Source organism: Camelus ferus, chromosome 36 (genome assembly GCF_009834535.1).
Source record: "Camelus ferus isolate YT-003-E chromosome 36, BCGSAC_Cfer_1.0, whole genome shotgun sequence".
NCBI classification, from domain to species: domain Eukaryota; kingdom Metazoa; phylum Chordata; class Mammalia; order Artiodactyla; family Camelidae; genus Camelus; species Camelus ferus.
In genome coordinates, this window is record NC_045731.1 from 11,809,286 (window position 1) to 11,824,899 (window position 15,614).

General features: G+C 51.2%; 2 protein-coding genes across 2 annotated transcripts in view; one reads left to right on the forward strand and one right to left on the reverse strand.

Annotated features, from left to right (window-relative positions):
• Positions 1-8,643, reverse strand: C36H2orf49 (chromosome 36 C2orf49 homolog). The gene is given in 5 exon segments (XM_032474239.1): positions 1-2,730; positions 4,590-4,745; positions 4,747-4,969; positions 6,340-6,506; positions 8,378-8,643. Coding segments are annotated over 5 exon segments (702 nt in total). The 5' UTR covers positions 8,477-8,643; the 3' UTR covers positions 1-2,673.
• A 164-nt stretch (positions 8,644-8,807) lies between these two features.
• The window catches only part of TGFBRAP1 (transforming growth factor beta receptor associated protein 1), a 33,867-nt gene continuing 27,060 nt past the window's right edge, over positions 8,808-15,614 (forward strand). The window contains 2 exon segments of the mRNA XM_032474238.1: positions 8,808-8,961; positions 9,285-9,342. Of these exon segments, the coding sequence (XP_032330129.1) occupies positions 9,329-9,342 (14 nt within the window). The 5' untranslated portion in view covers positions 8,808-8,961; positions 9,285-9,328.

Below are 15,614 nucleotides of genomic sequence, written 5' to 3' on the forward strand. Positions count from 1 at the left end.
TCCAGCATTTTACTCATTTTATTTAAATAAGGATAAGGCTACTTGAAAGCCTTTACATACAAAAATGTACATTACAAGGTTAAACTTTCTGTACTGAGTTACAAAACTTGCACAAGCATTTAATAAAAGAGCACACTTGAAAACATTGACCATTTTGGAGCCTCTAAAAATGATGAAGTTCCACAGCAGTACGCAGAGGAAGCTCTGACACACATATGACTTAATCTACTGGCAGTTTTACTTAATGTAAGTTTTTAAAAGGTCGTTGCTATTGAATGAGTCTCTAGATCAGTTTCAGAATCATCCCTCAAAACTGAAGTCAACCAGAACACTGCTGCGAGCAATGATTACAGCTGTGAAGAACTTTAATACTAGCAGAAACGTGATGGGCTTCTAGTCGTGGGAACCAGCCTTGCCCAGTGCCGGCAGCCACCCGGAGCAGCAGGCCGCCCGGGAAGGCGCGGCGCTGCACAGCCCGGGGGCAGGCCAGCGCCCTGGTGCTACGGGGCTTCTGCAGACCCGCCGCGTCTGTGGTTCTGGCTCCAGCCCCAGGGAACCAGCGGGCCAAGGATTACAATCTGCAAACCTAGGCCTGGGGCTGAGGGTCTGCAGAGCAGACAGTGGAGGAAGGAGGGGAGCAGAGAGTGAGACCACAGGAAAGGGGATAGGAAAAGGGGGAACCGGGGACAAGAGGGAGCGGCAGGGAGGAAGGAGAGCACGGGCCACGGGAGGAAGGGACTCGATGGCCCCCCGCGCTCTGCCCCCAGGAGAGTCCAAGCAACCAGATCTGCCCACATCAGCAGGCGAGGAGCCGTCCGGGTGTTTGCTGCTCAGGTCGAGGCCTGGAATCTAAAGCCTGCAAAGCGACACGCGAGATGCCACCGTCTGCGGAGCCGTGTCCACGCCCCTGGCGGGTCGGTGCCCGGGCGCTGGAGTTCGTGACACAGCACTCGACACAGGCTTTTCCCACTCAGAATAGCTCGGGAAGGCGCTGCGTGAGCACTGACTGAGTGTTCATAGGATAAACTTCAATTTGAAGCAACGAGGTTACACAGTACAGCTGTTATTACCAACCTACTCTGTAAGTTAAATACGCAAATTAAAAATTAATTTCACTGAGTAACTAAAAATAATTTTCCACTGACTTAAAACCGTCAAATGGCTAACTCTCTCAACTAAGAGAGAAATGCAGATGGAAGAGAAAACTGAACAGAAAATACAATTCGGCATTCTGCCCTAAAACCTGCGCTTTTACAACCTTCTTCAGTGCACAGTATGTACAGGATGACGGCTGTCCTTCAAAAATGTTACAAACGCCAGCCCCGCAGACAGCCACACGTTTACCACTTCACCATCACATGAACAGTTTACACAGCCTTAGCGCCTGTCAGTTTTGTCTTAGGTGTACAGATTTACAGTCTGGATAAAGGCAGAGAAGCTAAAAACTGCAGGGTTAAAGTTTTAGTACAGTACTTACCTGCAAGGCTGAATTAACTTTTTGTAAGGCTATTCAATAGCTGAACCAAGAAGCTTGTTTTAACAAATCAAAGGCATGAATTGCTGTAAAAAGTACCTAGAAGCCAGACCCCAATGAGAAGAGCAACCACACAGGGAGGCATGCACGCTGCCCCCGCCCTTGGTTACAAACACCGGCAGAAAGGTGGGCACGGAACCCGTGAACACAAAGACCCTACTCCCCCAACTCTCATTGCCCAAGGGGGTGACGGCACATGACACAAACGACACCTCCTCGTGTGACAGTGCCGGAAGCCCGTCTGGCCGCGGGGATCTGACTCAGCACCCCCTCTTCGCCGAGTCCCCTCCCCGCCAGGATTCCTGGACTCTCCCGTCCCAGAATTCTACCCCCGTTCCTCTGCTGTGACCTCCCTGCCATCAGGGACCACCTCTAACGTGACTGCTTCACCTGGAGACTTTAAGGACAGCTTCACTCTGAAAAGGTTACGCTTCCAGGAGCTGAGGGAGCTCCCAGACGCGCAGGGGGCGCGGGCAGGGCAGGACCGTGTGGGGGCCGGTCTACTCTCAACAAGCCACCTCTGTTATGACTGGACAGAAGGAGCAATGGCAGGCACTGATGACCCCTTTGGATTTTTCTGGAAAGAAGGACGGGAGCACTTCGAGGACAGCAGCGCTGCCTGCCAGTCCTGCCTGGGCGACTGGCAGCACTACAAGCACGCTTCCTGTGGTGAGCCTCGAGGATGGGCTTGGCAGGATTTATTAAAATATTGCGATGAACTCTTATTTCTTTTGCATGGGAAACGAAAGAAAGCTTCTAAAAGATTTGATTTTTAAAAAAATCTCAAATTTCCCCAAAGACCAAAACAGACTAATGAAAATAATTCCTAGAATTCACTGAATGCTTTATACCAGACTAGCAGCTAATTATTAGACTGGAGTCAAATAAATGATTTCTACTAAACTGATTGTTTAAAAAGAAATTTTTTCCTAATCAAGGCATGAAAGGCAAGAATTTTTTCTTTTAAAGGAAGGAAGGGAGGGAGAAAGAGAAAGGAAAGGACTTTATTTTTTGAACCTAATTTAAACCTCTTAAGAAAATTCCACAATAATCAAGATCTCTGTAAATACTGTCAATATATGTGAACTTGTGTGAAAAACTACAGTTACAGTTATATTTACATTTTTGGAAACTTCCGCTCATGGCCACGTAACGTGCTGTATCTTCCTCTTTGCTTCTGGGGGCTTCAGGCTATTCTGAAAAGACATGAACAGAAATCAGCTTAGCCTTGCAGAAACGTCAGAGGATGCCCGAAGTGAACATTTTAAGTCACCAAGGCTGGCCACTCTGCACCTGGTGGGGCAGCTCCCGGAGAGAGGAAAAGGGGCCCAGCCCCACTCCCTTTTCCAGCTCTGGTTCCCAGATGTCTACACAGCGGACTCACCCAGGGCTGGGCGCTGATGATCATGCCCTGGCCGGGGCCTTCTCCCAGGGCCAGCCCAGTCAGCACCCACTGCAGGTGGCTGAGGGGCTCTGACCTCTGTTTGGGTTTTCTGGAAGCCCCCCCAGGTGAGCTAAGGTACAATCAGAGTTGAGAACCACTGACCACTCCCTCCCTGCCGAGCTCTCTTCTCCCCCAACTCACAACCTGAGACCTTAATACAAGACTTAAAAGGAAAAAAACCCACACCTCTGAAAGAGTAGTAATTTTCTAAGTAGAAAAATATGTTTTAAAGAGACTGGAAAAGAAAAAAAATCATGGAAACTCACTTCCAGCAATACTGGAGGTCTGGCCGGCTCCCGGCCCCCTCCTGCTCCCACAACCGTGACGATGCTGGACCAGTGTCACAATAAGGCTGCGCTCGGGGTCAGACAGGCCCGCACTCAACTGCAGACTGGCTGCTGCTAACCATGGAACCCGCGTGAGTTTATTTCAACAGCTAAGCTGCTGCTCCTGCACCCGTGAGGTGGGAGTGATGACTGTGCCCACTTGTGACGGTGGCGAAAGGAGTCACGGAGCTGCTGAGGGCCCTGGGCGGGCCACACACACAGGGGCTGCTGTTTTGAGTGTCTGAACCACTCTGAGTTGCAATTCCTCTGACACACAACTTGAAGATACTAGAGCGCACGGGCAGAGGGTCCGTGTCCCCTCAGACTCTTACGCTGAAACCTAACCCCTGAAGTGATGGTGTCTGGAGGTGGGGCCCTTGGGAGGCGATCAGGTCGTGAGGGTGGAGCCTCATGACGGGGATTACTGCCCTCATGAGGGACCCCAAGAGCGCCCCGCACCCCCTACCACGCGAGCACACAGTGAGAAGCAGGGGACCGTGACCCAGGAAGTGGGCCTTACCAGACCCTGACTCTGCCGGGGCCTTGGTTTTGGGCTTCTGGCCTCCAGAACTGTAGGAAATAAATGTATACTGTTTGAGCCATCCAGTCAACGGAATTTTCTGTTATACCAGCCTGAACAAACTAAGACAAGGAATAAAAGCTATAAAACTGCCGGGCGTTTAAAAGAGAAACACTTCTCTGAGAAACCCAGGGAAAGATTGAACACATACACACAATCTCATCATCAAAGCGAACCGTGGACCCACACGGGTCTGCGTGAGAGAGCTGAGCGCTGAAGTCTGTGGGCGCACGAGAGGGCCGCACCTGCAGAGCCGCCCCGTCCTCCCAGGTGGTGAGGGGCGCATGCTGAAGACCCCGGTGTGGCTTGGAGGGGAGTGCCAAACAGACAGACTCAAGGTCAAGCTGTAAAACACGACTTAATCCACGGGTGACCCTGGACACCTCAGTTAGCATTCTGAGCCTCACTAACAAAGGAATATTCCTTTCAGCTCCAAGACAGATAAAGGATCTCGATGAGGAAAACTGAGAAAAAGTGCCTAAGAGACTCTCTTTTTACACACTCTAGGCAGAAATAAACCGAGTGCACTTTAAAAAGTATTAGCATATCATCATGGATTTTAAATTCCAGGGCCTCAGTCACATGACAAACGAGAGGTAAAAATAAGAGACAGATTATTGAAGGCTTCGAGAACGGCGTGAGGCAGAGCGGACCGACGGGCCTCCGCCAACACATCTCCCGTTGGCATGGAAACCCGACACTCACCGCGGCCTCAGCATCCTCCCGAGGGGCAGCTGCTCGCTTTAACTTCACCGGGGTCGTTCCAACGGGCGACAAAGGTGGCGACTTCACGGGCCCCGGAGGGCTTTTCCTATGCGTTAAGTCATGGTTCTGCTTAGTGTCATTATTATTGTGTTCCAGTCTTATTGTTCGTAGGCAAATTGGAAGACAAAATTAGGGGTGAAACACTTGCAGAGGAATCTGACAATTTCCGAAAGGCACTGCTGGGGGCACGTGCCGGTGGCGGGGGCCTGGGCCGGCCGCTGTCCGTGTCCTCCGTCCTCCTCACCTTGATGCTCGCGCTCGTGGAGCTTCCCTCAAGCATGACAAGGGCTCTCTTTCGTAGACCATCGACGGTGCCACTCCTGAAACTGAAGAGATGTGTTCCTGAAAAATACCTGTCTGGGTGGTAAACCAGTCCCCTGGAACTCAAAAGCTAAAACAATGACCAGAACAGACTTCCTGGTGAGACTCAGCCACTGTAAGTAGGACCACTGGAAATAAAATTTTCCTGTGTTTACCCTAAATGAAATGATACTTGTCTAGTGCTCTGAAGTTTAAAATATTTATTTACAAGAAATTTAAAATTAGCTTTCATGTATACATAAGATGCAGGTACTTTTAAAACATCAATCCACCAACTAACCCCAAAACTTAAAACATGATTTCCTAGTAATTAAAAAGTTTTAATTTTTAAAAATCACCATTTATTGATAGGGTTATCCTGATGTATCAGTGATTACTTAGAGAAGGTAACAAACTATGAAACTATACCAAACTACTGTAGCAGCAGTCTGCAGACAATGAGACTAGGACACTCCATTCCATTCATTAAAGGCCTTTAAAGCCAAGGCATTTTCTAAACTAACTGTAACTGTAACATCTGTGTAATTTTAATTTTGAAATTTCCTGAAATTTAAAACTTTTAAACAGTGTACCGGAAACTGTATGACCTTTGTCTTCAATTCTGTTTTGTTCAAAGACCTCAGAGTCTTGCCTGACCCTACTTTTTTTCTCACAATTCAGTAAACTCTGTTGATTCTACCTCCAAAACATGTGCCACCCACTGCTTACCAAGTCCACTACCTCAGTTAGTCACCTCCGTCAACCGCCTGGGTTATAGCTCAGCCTCCCAAGTGGTTTCCCAACCTCAAACCACTTCTCAGTACAGCAGCCACAGTGTCATCACTCTGCTTAAAATCCTCCAGTGGCCTCTTGTCTCAGCACCATGCCAGGGTTCTTACAAGACGGACAATCCTCTGCACTCACTCCAGGCCACATCCTCCCAGACCCTCCCTTGATTCTCTCGCTAGGCCCTGGCGGCCTCTTTGCTGTTCCTGGTGGACCGTGTGGACGCGCTCCTGCCTGGGCGCCCGTGTTCCGCCAGGAGGGCCAGCTCACCCCCTCCTGCCTCAGGTCTGGCTGAAGTGTCCTTTCTCAGGGAGGTGGTCCCGGCCACTTCACCTAAAACTGTAACCCCTCTCCCTGTGTCACTTGTCTCCTTAGCACTGATCATAAGGTAACAGTACTATGTAGTTTACTTTTTAATTATGTTTCCCCCAATCAAAACATAAGCAGGGAACTTGTCAGTCTTACTCCTGCTGTAAGCACAGTGCCTGGTGCTCAGGAAATTGCGGCTGAGTAAATCAGTATTTTTACCTACATTTACCTGGGAAAAAAGGAAAGCAAAACTGTTCAGTCATGTAACATGATAATCAGAACCACCAAAAAGTACCTTTTAGTCTCATTTTTTGTCTCATGTTGTTCCCTTTTCTTTTCCATCATTTTCCCCCATCTGTTCTTTGGCAGATCTCTCCGAGGCAGTGGTATCGCGTGCTGAACGTAAAGATCAGTAAGGCTGTCTTTGTTTACTCTCACGTCATTTTCAACAGCTATGTTCTTCTGTGGAAAAGGAAACAAAAGTAATTTCAAAACAGCATCCTTCATTTTAGTAACGAACTCACGACCCACCTAACAGGGTAACAAATACTACTACTGAGACAAGCAGCATAGAGCACTCTCAGTGCTGGACACGAGCCTAGGATCCTACAGGAGACGGCAAGGAGCAGCGCTGTGAAGGGGCTGCGCTCTTCACACACTCAGTTCAGCCTCATCTTAAAGACAAGGCCACGTGTCCTCGGTATGACAAGGGCTGCTGTCCATCCTGCTCAGCCCACACACTGCGCACAAAGACTGTCTCCAGTAATGTCATCTTAAGATTTGGAGGGAAATAAAAATGGGGGAGGGTCTGGGGAGACCAGATAAAAGAAAGCGAATGATGACAATTACTACATTCTGTGAAAACCTTGCCTACAGTGCTGCCACCGCGACCAGGTGAATGGGCTGGGGACTCGCCCTGTACACTATTCCCCTTCCTCCCCCAACAGTGCTTCTTAAACTGAAGTTAACCACCCAGACTTCAAATAGCCCTGTGGATGGGAACTGACGACGGTCCTGACAGCAGCACATGGTCAGAACAAGCAGCCCCTCACATCTGTGCCGGCTCTTTCAAGGAACTTCCAGCCCTGCCCAACCACCCCTCTCTGCAACACTTCATTCCTCCTCATCTTCCAATTTGTTCTCAACGTAACAGAAGACATATAGCACAAGGCACAGGAGCAGTCACAGACATAATTTGGATTTGGGAAGGAAAATAAGGCTGGAAATGACATCATGGGCTCAAAAGCAATTCAGGAAGGTTGGAAACATTTACGTTCAGTACAACATAAGCAAATCAAATCCGCGTCCTATGATAAACTTAACCCTGTTCTTTTTATTCTTCAGAATTTAAAAGCACAAACTTGTTTGTTTCTGATACTGGACCATTCTTTGTTATCAATTTTCACCCTGTACTCACTCAGAGGTATGGGGAAGCCCCGGGGGTCCTCTTGGACAACAATCCTGGAGAATCCACAGGCACGTTAGTTTGGGAAGCACTGCTCCAGGACAGTGGCTCTCAAACTGTGGTTTCCAGGCTAGCAGCAAGAACTTGTTAAAAACTGGCAACTTTCAGGCCACACTCCAAAACTCTGGGGATGGAGCCCAGCAGTCTTGTTTTCACAAGCCCTGGGATGATTCTGATTTACTTAAAAAGTTTGAGAACCACAGAGTGAGAAAGGGAACATTCCCTATAATAATCTACTGGAGGGAGGGGTGCTTGAGGAAATCAGAGAAAGAGTACTGAGGCGAAAACACAAGGAAACCAACAAATATATGCCACCTAAAAGCCCCAAAAAGCGTTCAGTAATTCTCTACCACTTTAAACAGCACTTATCGCTGTTCTTGGTCGCATTTTCCGTCTGCTGTCAGAAGCCACATCGGCTTGAAAACGAGCAGACGCTGCATGGAGGGCCTGGAACCCCGAGCTGTCCTGCTGCACCCCCCTCGACGGTGCGGCCTCAGGTAGTCACCTCGCCGCTCCGGGGTTCAGCTTCCCCTCCTTGAATGCGGTGAGGGCGGAGGACGGGAGGCTTCTCCGAGGCCTCCCCCTTCATTCCTACCGCACGACCCTCCCTGGCCCCTCTCCTCCGCAGGCCCGTGCTCACAGCCAGGCCGCGGGGGTCGCCAGGGACGCCCCTGCCCGAGCCGTCAGGGCCCCAGCAGCTCCTGACCGTCTAAGGACGCGTCCTTCCTGGCTGATCGGCGGCGTGGGGCGGCCCGGCCGGTCCCCGCGCGCTTGGCAGCGGGCGTGTCCGGCGCCGCCGCCGATCACCCGGGCGAGCTCAAGTCCAAGCACCTCCGCCGAGCAGGCCCGTCGTCCCCGCGCGCCGCACCTGCTCCAGGGTGAGGAGAAGGAACTCCTGGGACAGCAGCTCCGGGTGCAGCAGGAGCTCCGAATCCGCGCAGCCGCGGCCCGCCACATCCCCCGCCATCGTCGTCGCCAGGAGACCCCGGCCAGCTACCCACAAGGCCCCGCGAGGAAGCGTCCCGGAAGTGACGCGCGCCGGGCGGGGTCCCGGGTGTGTCGTCACTCAGGTGCGCCACACGCCGGGGAGCACCCCGGGAGCGAAACAGGTAAAAGGGCTGTGTGCCGAAGACCGGATTGGCGTTTCAAGTCAGGCAGGAAGAGAGGGAAAGGCGACGTCCACCGAGCTGGCCACGATTGGTTGCGCCTGGTCGCGCCTCCTGTGACGTCAGGGGCAGAGACCAATGGGAGTCCCAGGACTGTCTCGCGGGAAGGAGGTGTGGGAGGCCGAGATACGTTACCTCAAATATATCGCTTGTCGCGTCTGGGAGCTTCTTGGTTTTTTCTTTTGAGCGTTTTATGGCTTATTTCCTAATCCTCCTTCGGTATGAAGTAAGGCCGGAGGCTCTGACTCCCTGACGCCCCGGCGCCTCGCACGTAGTAGGCCCTAAGGTGTGTGTTCCCTGAAATAAGACTCCGAGTGAACCTGCTCACGTAGGGAGATAGCGGCCAGCCGAGGAGCCGGCGACACGGCCGCTCTCTCGTTCGGTTCCGCACCTGCGACAGGAAGATGACAGCGCCCCTCCCAGTGCTTCGAGATGGGAGCCCAAGCAGGGGGCGGCCCCCCTGCTGCCAGTATCTGGGGGTTTGCGGTAGCTGTTGATGGTCCTCCAGGGAGAGAGGTGGCAAGATGGGGGGGCGGGGGGAAGAGCTCGTCAGAGCCTGGAAACGTGGCTCCCCGTCCTTGCTGTGTTCCTTCTCCCTGTGGTTTCCAGGACCAGTCACCTAACATGACGCCTCAAGCTCTTCATCACCAAAAATGTTTTGCGGCAGGTAAGATCTGTACTCCCCACCAACTCAGTATTTCCCAGTTTAAAACTAAAATCAGTTCCCTGCTTAAAACTAAATCCATGTAGATAATTCTTGGTGCCGCTGAAGCAAAATCTCAGGGTAGAGGCAGTGTCCCCTGGGCAGAAGAAAAAAATCAAAGAGTCAGAGAGGATGGAATAGAATAAGGTTCTGACAGCCCTCCCCACTCCAGGGGAAGGAGAGACTATGATTTCGGTAACGCCTACCCTCACTCCTTCCCAGGCAGTGCCTTGGAGAGTGGAGCCTCAGAGAATATGCGGTCTGCTGACTGTGTGTGCGGGTTTTTAAAATTTTTATTTTTATTGAAGTGTGGTTGATTTACAACGTTGTGTTTCAGGTGTACAGCAAAGTGATTCAGTTGTACATATGCATATATTTACTTACTCAGTTTCTTTTCCAATATAGATTATTACAAGATATTGACTATAGTTCCCTGTGCTATATAGTAGATCTTTGTTATTTATCTGTTTTATATACAATAGTGTGTATGTTAATCCCAAACTCCTAATGCTGACTATTTTAATCAGAGTTTCCAAGTAGGAAGTAGGGTGGGGGAGAATTTGCATTTCTAACCAGTTCCTGAGGTGATCTTTCAAATACGTCTAGGTAGAGAGGCCACCTCACAGAGACTCCTGCAACATGGAAGGACAAGAAAGACACAGACATCCCTGACCCTCAAGCCAGGCAGTGATCGGAGGGGCCAGGCTTGTCAGCACGGAAACCAAAAGACTGAAAACCAAACACCAGAGTGGACAAAGAACATCTCAGATTTTGTGTGGGGGCCAGTAATGTAAGGATCTGATGTCTCCTGCTTCTCCTCATCTTGGGACTTCAGAAGTTCCCTAATCTAAGCACAGCCCTGAGGAAAGGGGCTGGCCTCCACTGGTAAGATTATTGTCACTGTAGCGGAGTGGGGGCTAAAGTAGAATAAAGTTCAGTTACAGAAAAAAATTCTGTTACACATTTGAGTTTGTAGATTAAACTTTTTTCCTGCTACGGTATTACCTGTGAGTGTTATATAGTAACCATAAATGTTTATGTTTAATGATGCGAATTTTCCTTCACTCAAAGATCATGAGGTTTTTATTAACACTTTGATTTGGTGCCTGTAGTTGACAAGTCAAAGCTGAGGGAAACCAACAAAAACTGCCCTACCTGGCATCATCACCTCACTAGGTTATGAGTTCCTCTAGGACAGGGTCCGTACACTTCCTTTGAACCTCCCAGCTGGTCCCTAGCATGCCCCAAGCTTGCACTTAGTGCCTCAGTCAGTGTCTTGAATGAGAGAATCATGAACAAAATTTATACTGAGAACTTGGGTGTTGATTCTCCTAGTTGGTGGTGTAATATTTAAGATATTTATGTTCTGAATATTTTATCCGATATATTGTCAACAGTACATCTGAGCATAAATGAAATTAAGGAGCTTCAAAGTGAATATAATAATTTAGAAAACACTTCACATTTTGGACCCGTGTTTTTAGCTATTTAAAACTACAGTTCTGCTTTGAGTTTCAAATAATTACCTTCAGTACCATGATAGTATTTTTTGTTATTGTCATTTCTCATTCTTTTTACAATCAGATCATACTGAAGATGCATTTATGTACTTAAAATACTGGCTTTCTTGTGGAACCCATCTCAGAGCTCAACTCTGTGATGGACTCCTTGAAACAGTGTCTCTTTCATCTTCGGGTTCTCAGCACGTAGCGCCACACCTGGCACATAGTATAAGAATAGGAAGTGTGTGCTCACTGGATGTGAGTAAGCCTTTCCTGATCCTCAGACACGTCTGATTAAGGTGGGTATGTTTTCCACATATCTTATTAAATCACTGGTTCTCAAAATTGTGTGAGCATTAGAATTACCTGGAGAGCTTGCAAAAATAGTTTACTGGGCCCCACAACCCAAGTTTCTGACTTAGGAGGTTTGAAGTGGGGACACAGGAATTTGCATTTCGAACAAGTTTTAAGGTGATGTTGACACTGTTGATTTTGGAACATGCTTTCTAAACTACCGCACTAAATTAAGCTGCTTGAAGGCAGGGGCTGTGTTTTCCGCATTTCAGAATCTCAAGCAGCCTCTGCCCTGGTACCTGGTACATGGAGCTGCCCAAGAAGTGGTTGATTTGAATAACAGTTCCAAAAGCTTATTGAACTGACTCTAGATTACAAGTATATGAATATACGTGTATGTATTATTAAATGAGCTAATCTTCATAAAAGCTTTTAAAACATGGCACGTAATAAGATGTGTCTGCTTTAAAAGAAAAAAAAAACCAAATGTAACCTTTCTTTGCTTAACCTTATCTTGTAAAATGGTACCCAGATGTGCCAAATGTGTACTCTAAATAAAAGAGCTTATAAATTCAAGTAACAGAATCTTTGCATTAAAAGCTTCTTTTAAAGATGAGCTAGTTTATTGAGCATCAGAAATTTTAAAAAGTAGTTGAGTGCCTCCTATTTGCAGACAGACAGCAAGAACCTGAGGGACACACTTGTTGCCCTCGGGGGCTTAGAGCCACCAAGGAAGTGAGGAACCCAGTGTAAGTGTGAGGATGTTAAGTTTTAAGGTGGCAACTATTAAAGTGTTCTGTTGTATCTGTTCAGCTCTTAATCCTCATTAGTCTATTAGAACACACTTTTTCCATATTCTGTAAAATACTCTTAACAGGATTAGTATGGGCCCATGGGATATTTTAACAAATATTAATAAATAAAGTTAACTAATAATTCCTTTGAAAAACATGACTGATAATTCCTAAATGCAGCCAATTGAAACAACGAGGAACTTAGAAGCAGCCTGCTGCTGATCTTTGCATGTTTACAGAATAACGTGGAGGGTCCTGCCATGTGTGAAATAGACACCCCAGAAGGGTCAGCAAGAGAAATGTTTGTAGATGGAATAACATGCACAGGTGGGGTTTGCCATTTTAAGAATCTCACGGCAAATCCTTTCAGAAAGGAAATAGTTATTTCTGAATGATCTCCTGTCACTCCCCTTTTTGGTTAACACATTTTCACGCCTAGATTTTTAAAGCAGAACTCAAACGTGGTCATGAACCATGTGATCGATAGAACTTAACGTTATACGTGAAACATTTTACGGAGTTGTTGGGCTCTGGGTTCTTATCACTGCTCTGTTCTTACTACCGTGGAATTTGGCAGAAGTCTTTCCCTTCTTGACTCTGTTCGCCTGGGTACACGTGGGGGAATTAGTGGTGCCTACTTTGTAAGGCTACAGCAAGGTTTAAGTGAGATTACCGCTGTACGGCGCTCAGCCCGGTGTCCAACAGTCACTAGGTGTTAGCTTTGCAGCTAATCTCACGCCGGGGCATGGTAAAAAGTGCAGAGTGGATCCTAGGCCCAGCTGGCCAGTGATGACCTGACGGCCAGTCATGTATTCTCTGGGGCCTGGACAAGTGGGGAGACGGGGCTGAATTTACCCCGAGGTCCTCAGCTCCCTGGCTCCCTTGGCTGCCAGCCTCCTTAGACCTTAGTCGCAGGCCCCTGAAGCACAGGTAGCTCTACACTCAGGAACCCCGTTCCCTGCCCAGAGGCTGGGCAAGGGGCACAGGTCCTACTGGGTCAGAGCTGATGCACCATCTGGGGCTGGGTCACGTGTGTGGCCATGAACTCAGAAGGGAAGTGGGTAAAAGACAGGCCACGAAAGAGTAAATTCCTTCATTCAGCTTTTTTGGGGGGTCATTTCTTTTTCTGTCTTTGAGACAGAAGCCCACAGAGTAGACTCTGGTATCTGCCTCCGGGTGTGGGATGTCATCTTTGTTTTGTAAGCCCCAGGTGCAGGGGGAACCCTGAGGCCACAGGTGGGTTCCAAAGTCAGGGAAAATCATTGGGAAAAATAGGCTTTTTATGTGCTAATAATCGAGCTCTGACAGCTCTGGAGGGAGCTTTTGGGTTTTGACTGTATTGAAGCGAGGCTCATGGATTCACCCTGACTAGGACTTTTCGCTGCGGCTTGATCCAGGGGAATAGCTACCCACGGGTTTTCTTTCCTAGAAGGGGTAAAGCAGTGCCAGGCCTCGGCGCTTCAGAAAGGACCCCCGGATCCTGGGCCGCTGTGGGCCCAGGGGGCGGGGTGGCCGGACATCTCAGCTCCTCAGGGGCCACCAGCTGTCAGCTCCTTGTCCGACTGTGTCAGGCGGCAGCGCGGTCCAGCCCTTCCCAGGCCTGATGGACGCGGGGCCTCGTTCACTCGCTGGTTGGGCCGAGCTTCCCGAGCGCCGGCACTGCCCAGCGCGGCCGCGGTGCTGGAAGCGGGCGGGGAGCAGAAGGCACGGCCCGCGGGGGCCCCCCGGCCGCGTGACCGACCCCAGCGCGCGCCGGGCAGGCTTGCAGCGAGCGCGCGGCCGGATCGCCCCGGGCGGGAGCGCCAGGCCTCCGCAGATCGGGCCGTGCGGCCGGAGGAGCGCCCCGGGCTGGCCAGCCCAGGGCGGGGTCTCTAAACGACGCGGGGCCGCAGGCCGGACGGGGCCCGGCGCTCCCGCCCTCGGCCGCCCACGTGACGGGAAGCGGCGGGGCCGGGCCGGAGCTGGGGCCGGGGCCCAGGAGCGCGCGGCCCGGAGCGCCGGGCCCGGAGCGGCCGGAGCGCGGGCCGGTGAGTGCGGGCTGGGAGCGCGGAAGGGGCCGGAGGGCGGCGGCCTGCGGGCAGGTGCGCGGGCAGGTGCGCGGGCGCGGGCGACGAGGCAGGGACAGCGCCCGGAGGCCCGGCGGGGGCGCGGCGCGCGTGTGTTTGGGGCAGGGGAGACCGGGGACCTCGTCCCCACTGGGCTGGGCGTTTAGTGTTCTCGGGGAGGAGCTCAGAAGGACGGCACCCCGGGGCCCCTCGCCCCTCCACCCGTGTGCGGACCGGTTTTATCGCTGTGATCGACGTTTCCTAGAGCTCTCGGGATTGAAGAGCCGATTCCGGGTCACTTTCGGGCCTGAATATCTGGCCTGAGCTGGGAGACTGGGCAGGGTGTGACGGAAGCAGGGAAGAGCGCGCCCCTGTCCTCAGCCCAGGGGGCGGCGGACAGCTGTCTCCTCTGGCATGGAGGTGCGGGTGGAAGTTGGGTATTCCACCTGCCTCCCGAGTGTTAAAGGGATGATTTAAAGACCGAGGCTGTAGTCTGCCGTTGTGCGCACCTGTCATTGCTTCTGCCGGGGGCTGTTGGGTGACTCTCCCAAAGCCCCCCAGGCCCTACCTGGCTGCTGGAAGTGGGGGTTCACCCAGTGCTTCTTATTGCAAATGGACTGGGTCGGTGCCTGGGTCAGCACCTGTGGGATCAGGGTTAGTCCTGGCCCAGGTGCTGGCAGAGGGCAGGTAGTGGCACTAGGGCAGGGGAGGGCACTGGGAGCTGTGTGAGGGGCGTCTCTGCAGCGGGAGCTGGTCAGCCCGGGCTCAGAACCCAGGACTGGGGCCCTGCCGTATCTGCCAGCCCCTCCTCTGGCCACCTTTCTCTGTTGCTCAGCGAGAAACTCCAGCCCTGTGGTCCGATAGGAAGGAACATCTGGCCAGCTGCTTCCTTTTCTTTTTTCCTCCATTTCTGCCAGCCACGCAGCTCAACGGTCACTGAAGCGGCATCTGGCGTGTGGCCCTAGAAACAGTGCATTCTGGAACCCCCGAAGGTGTCTATCCTTTGCCTTCCCAGGCCCGGTTCCTCTGTGCTGCTCCGTGCTGGTGGTGTGGGTGAGCATGGAGCTGTGGGTTCAGACCCTGACCCGGCCCCTTTCTAGCTGTGAGCTGTGGGCAGTTTGCTGGACGCTCTGCGTCTCAATTTCCTCAATCAAAAGAGGGGAAAATACGAGAAAAGATAGATGCGTCCCTTTAAGAAAATGTGCACCTGGTGCAGGGCTGGGACTTCACAGGCGCTTGATGAATGATCGTTAATAAATACACTGAGGATGCAGGGCTGGCTGTAGCTCTCTCAGCCGTGAAGGCAGGGGTCTAGTGCTCCGAGTCACTGATAGCCCGGTGAGCGCTGTCCTCTGACGTTAGCCCCCTCGCGGGTTCTGAGCTCCAAGGCTGTGCGCATCTCTGTCTGCATTTTATGGAGACACAGCGGGAGAGGTGTGGTAGTTGCCCTCACCTGCAGGTATGCACTCTGCCTTTTCTCTTCCACTCAGGTGGTGGGCGGCAGTCCCCTGGGCCTGGAGTCGGGGGCTGCCTGTCCACCACTGTGGGCTCCCAGGACACCTCCACCTTTGCCTAGACCTCAAGCAACAGGGATGTGCGGG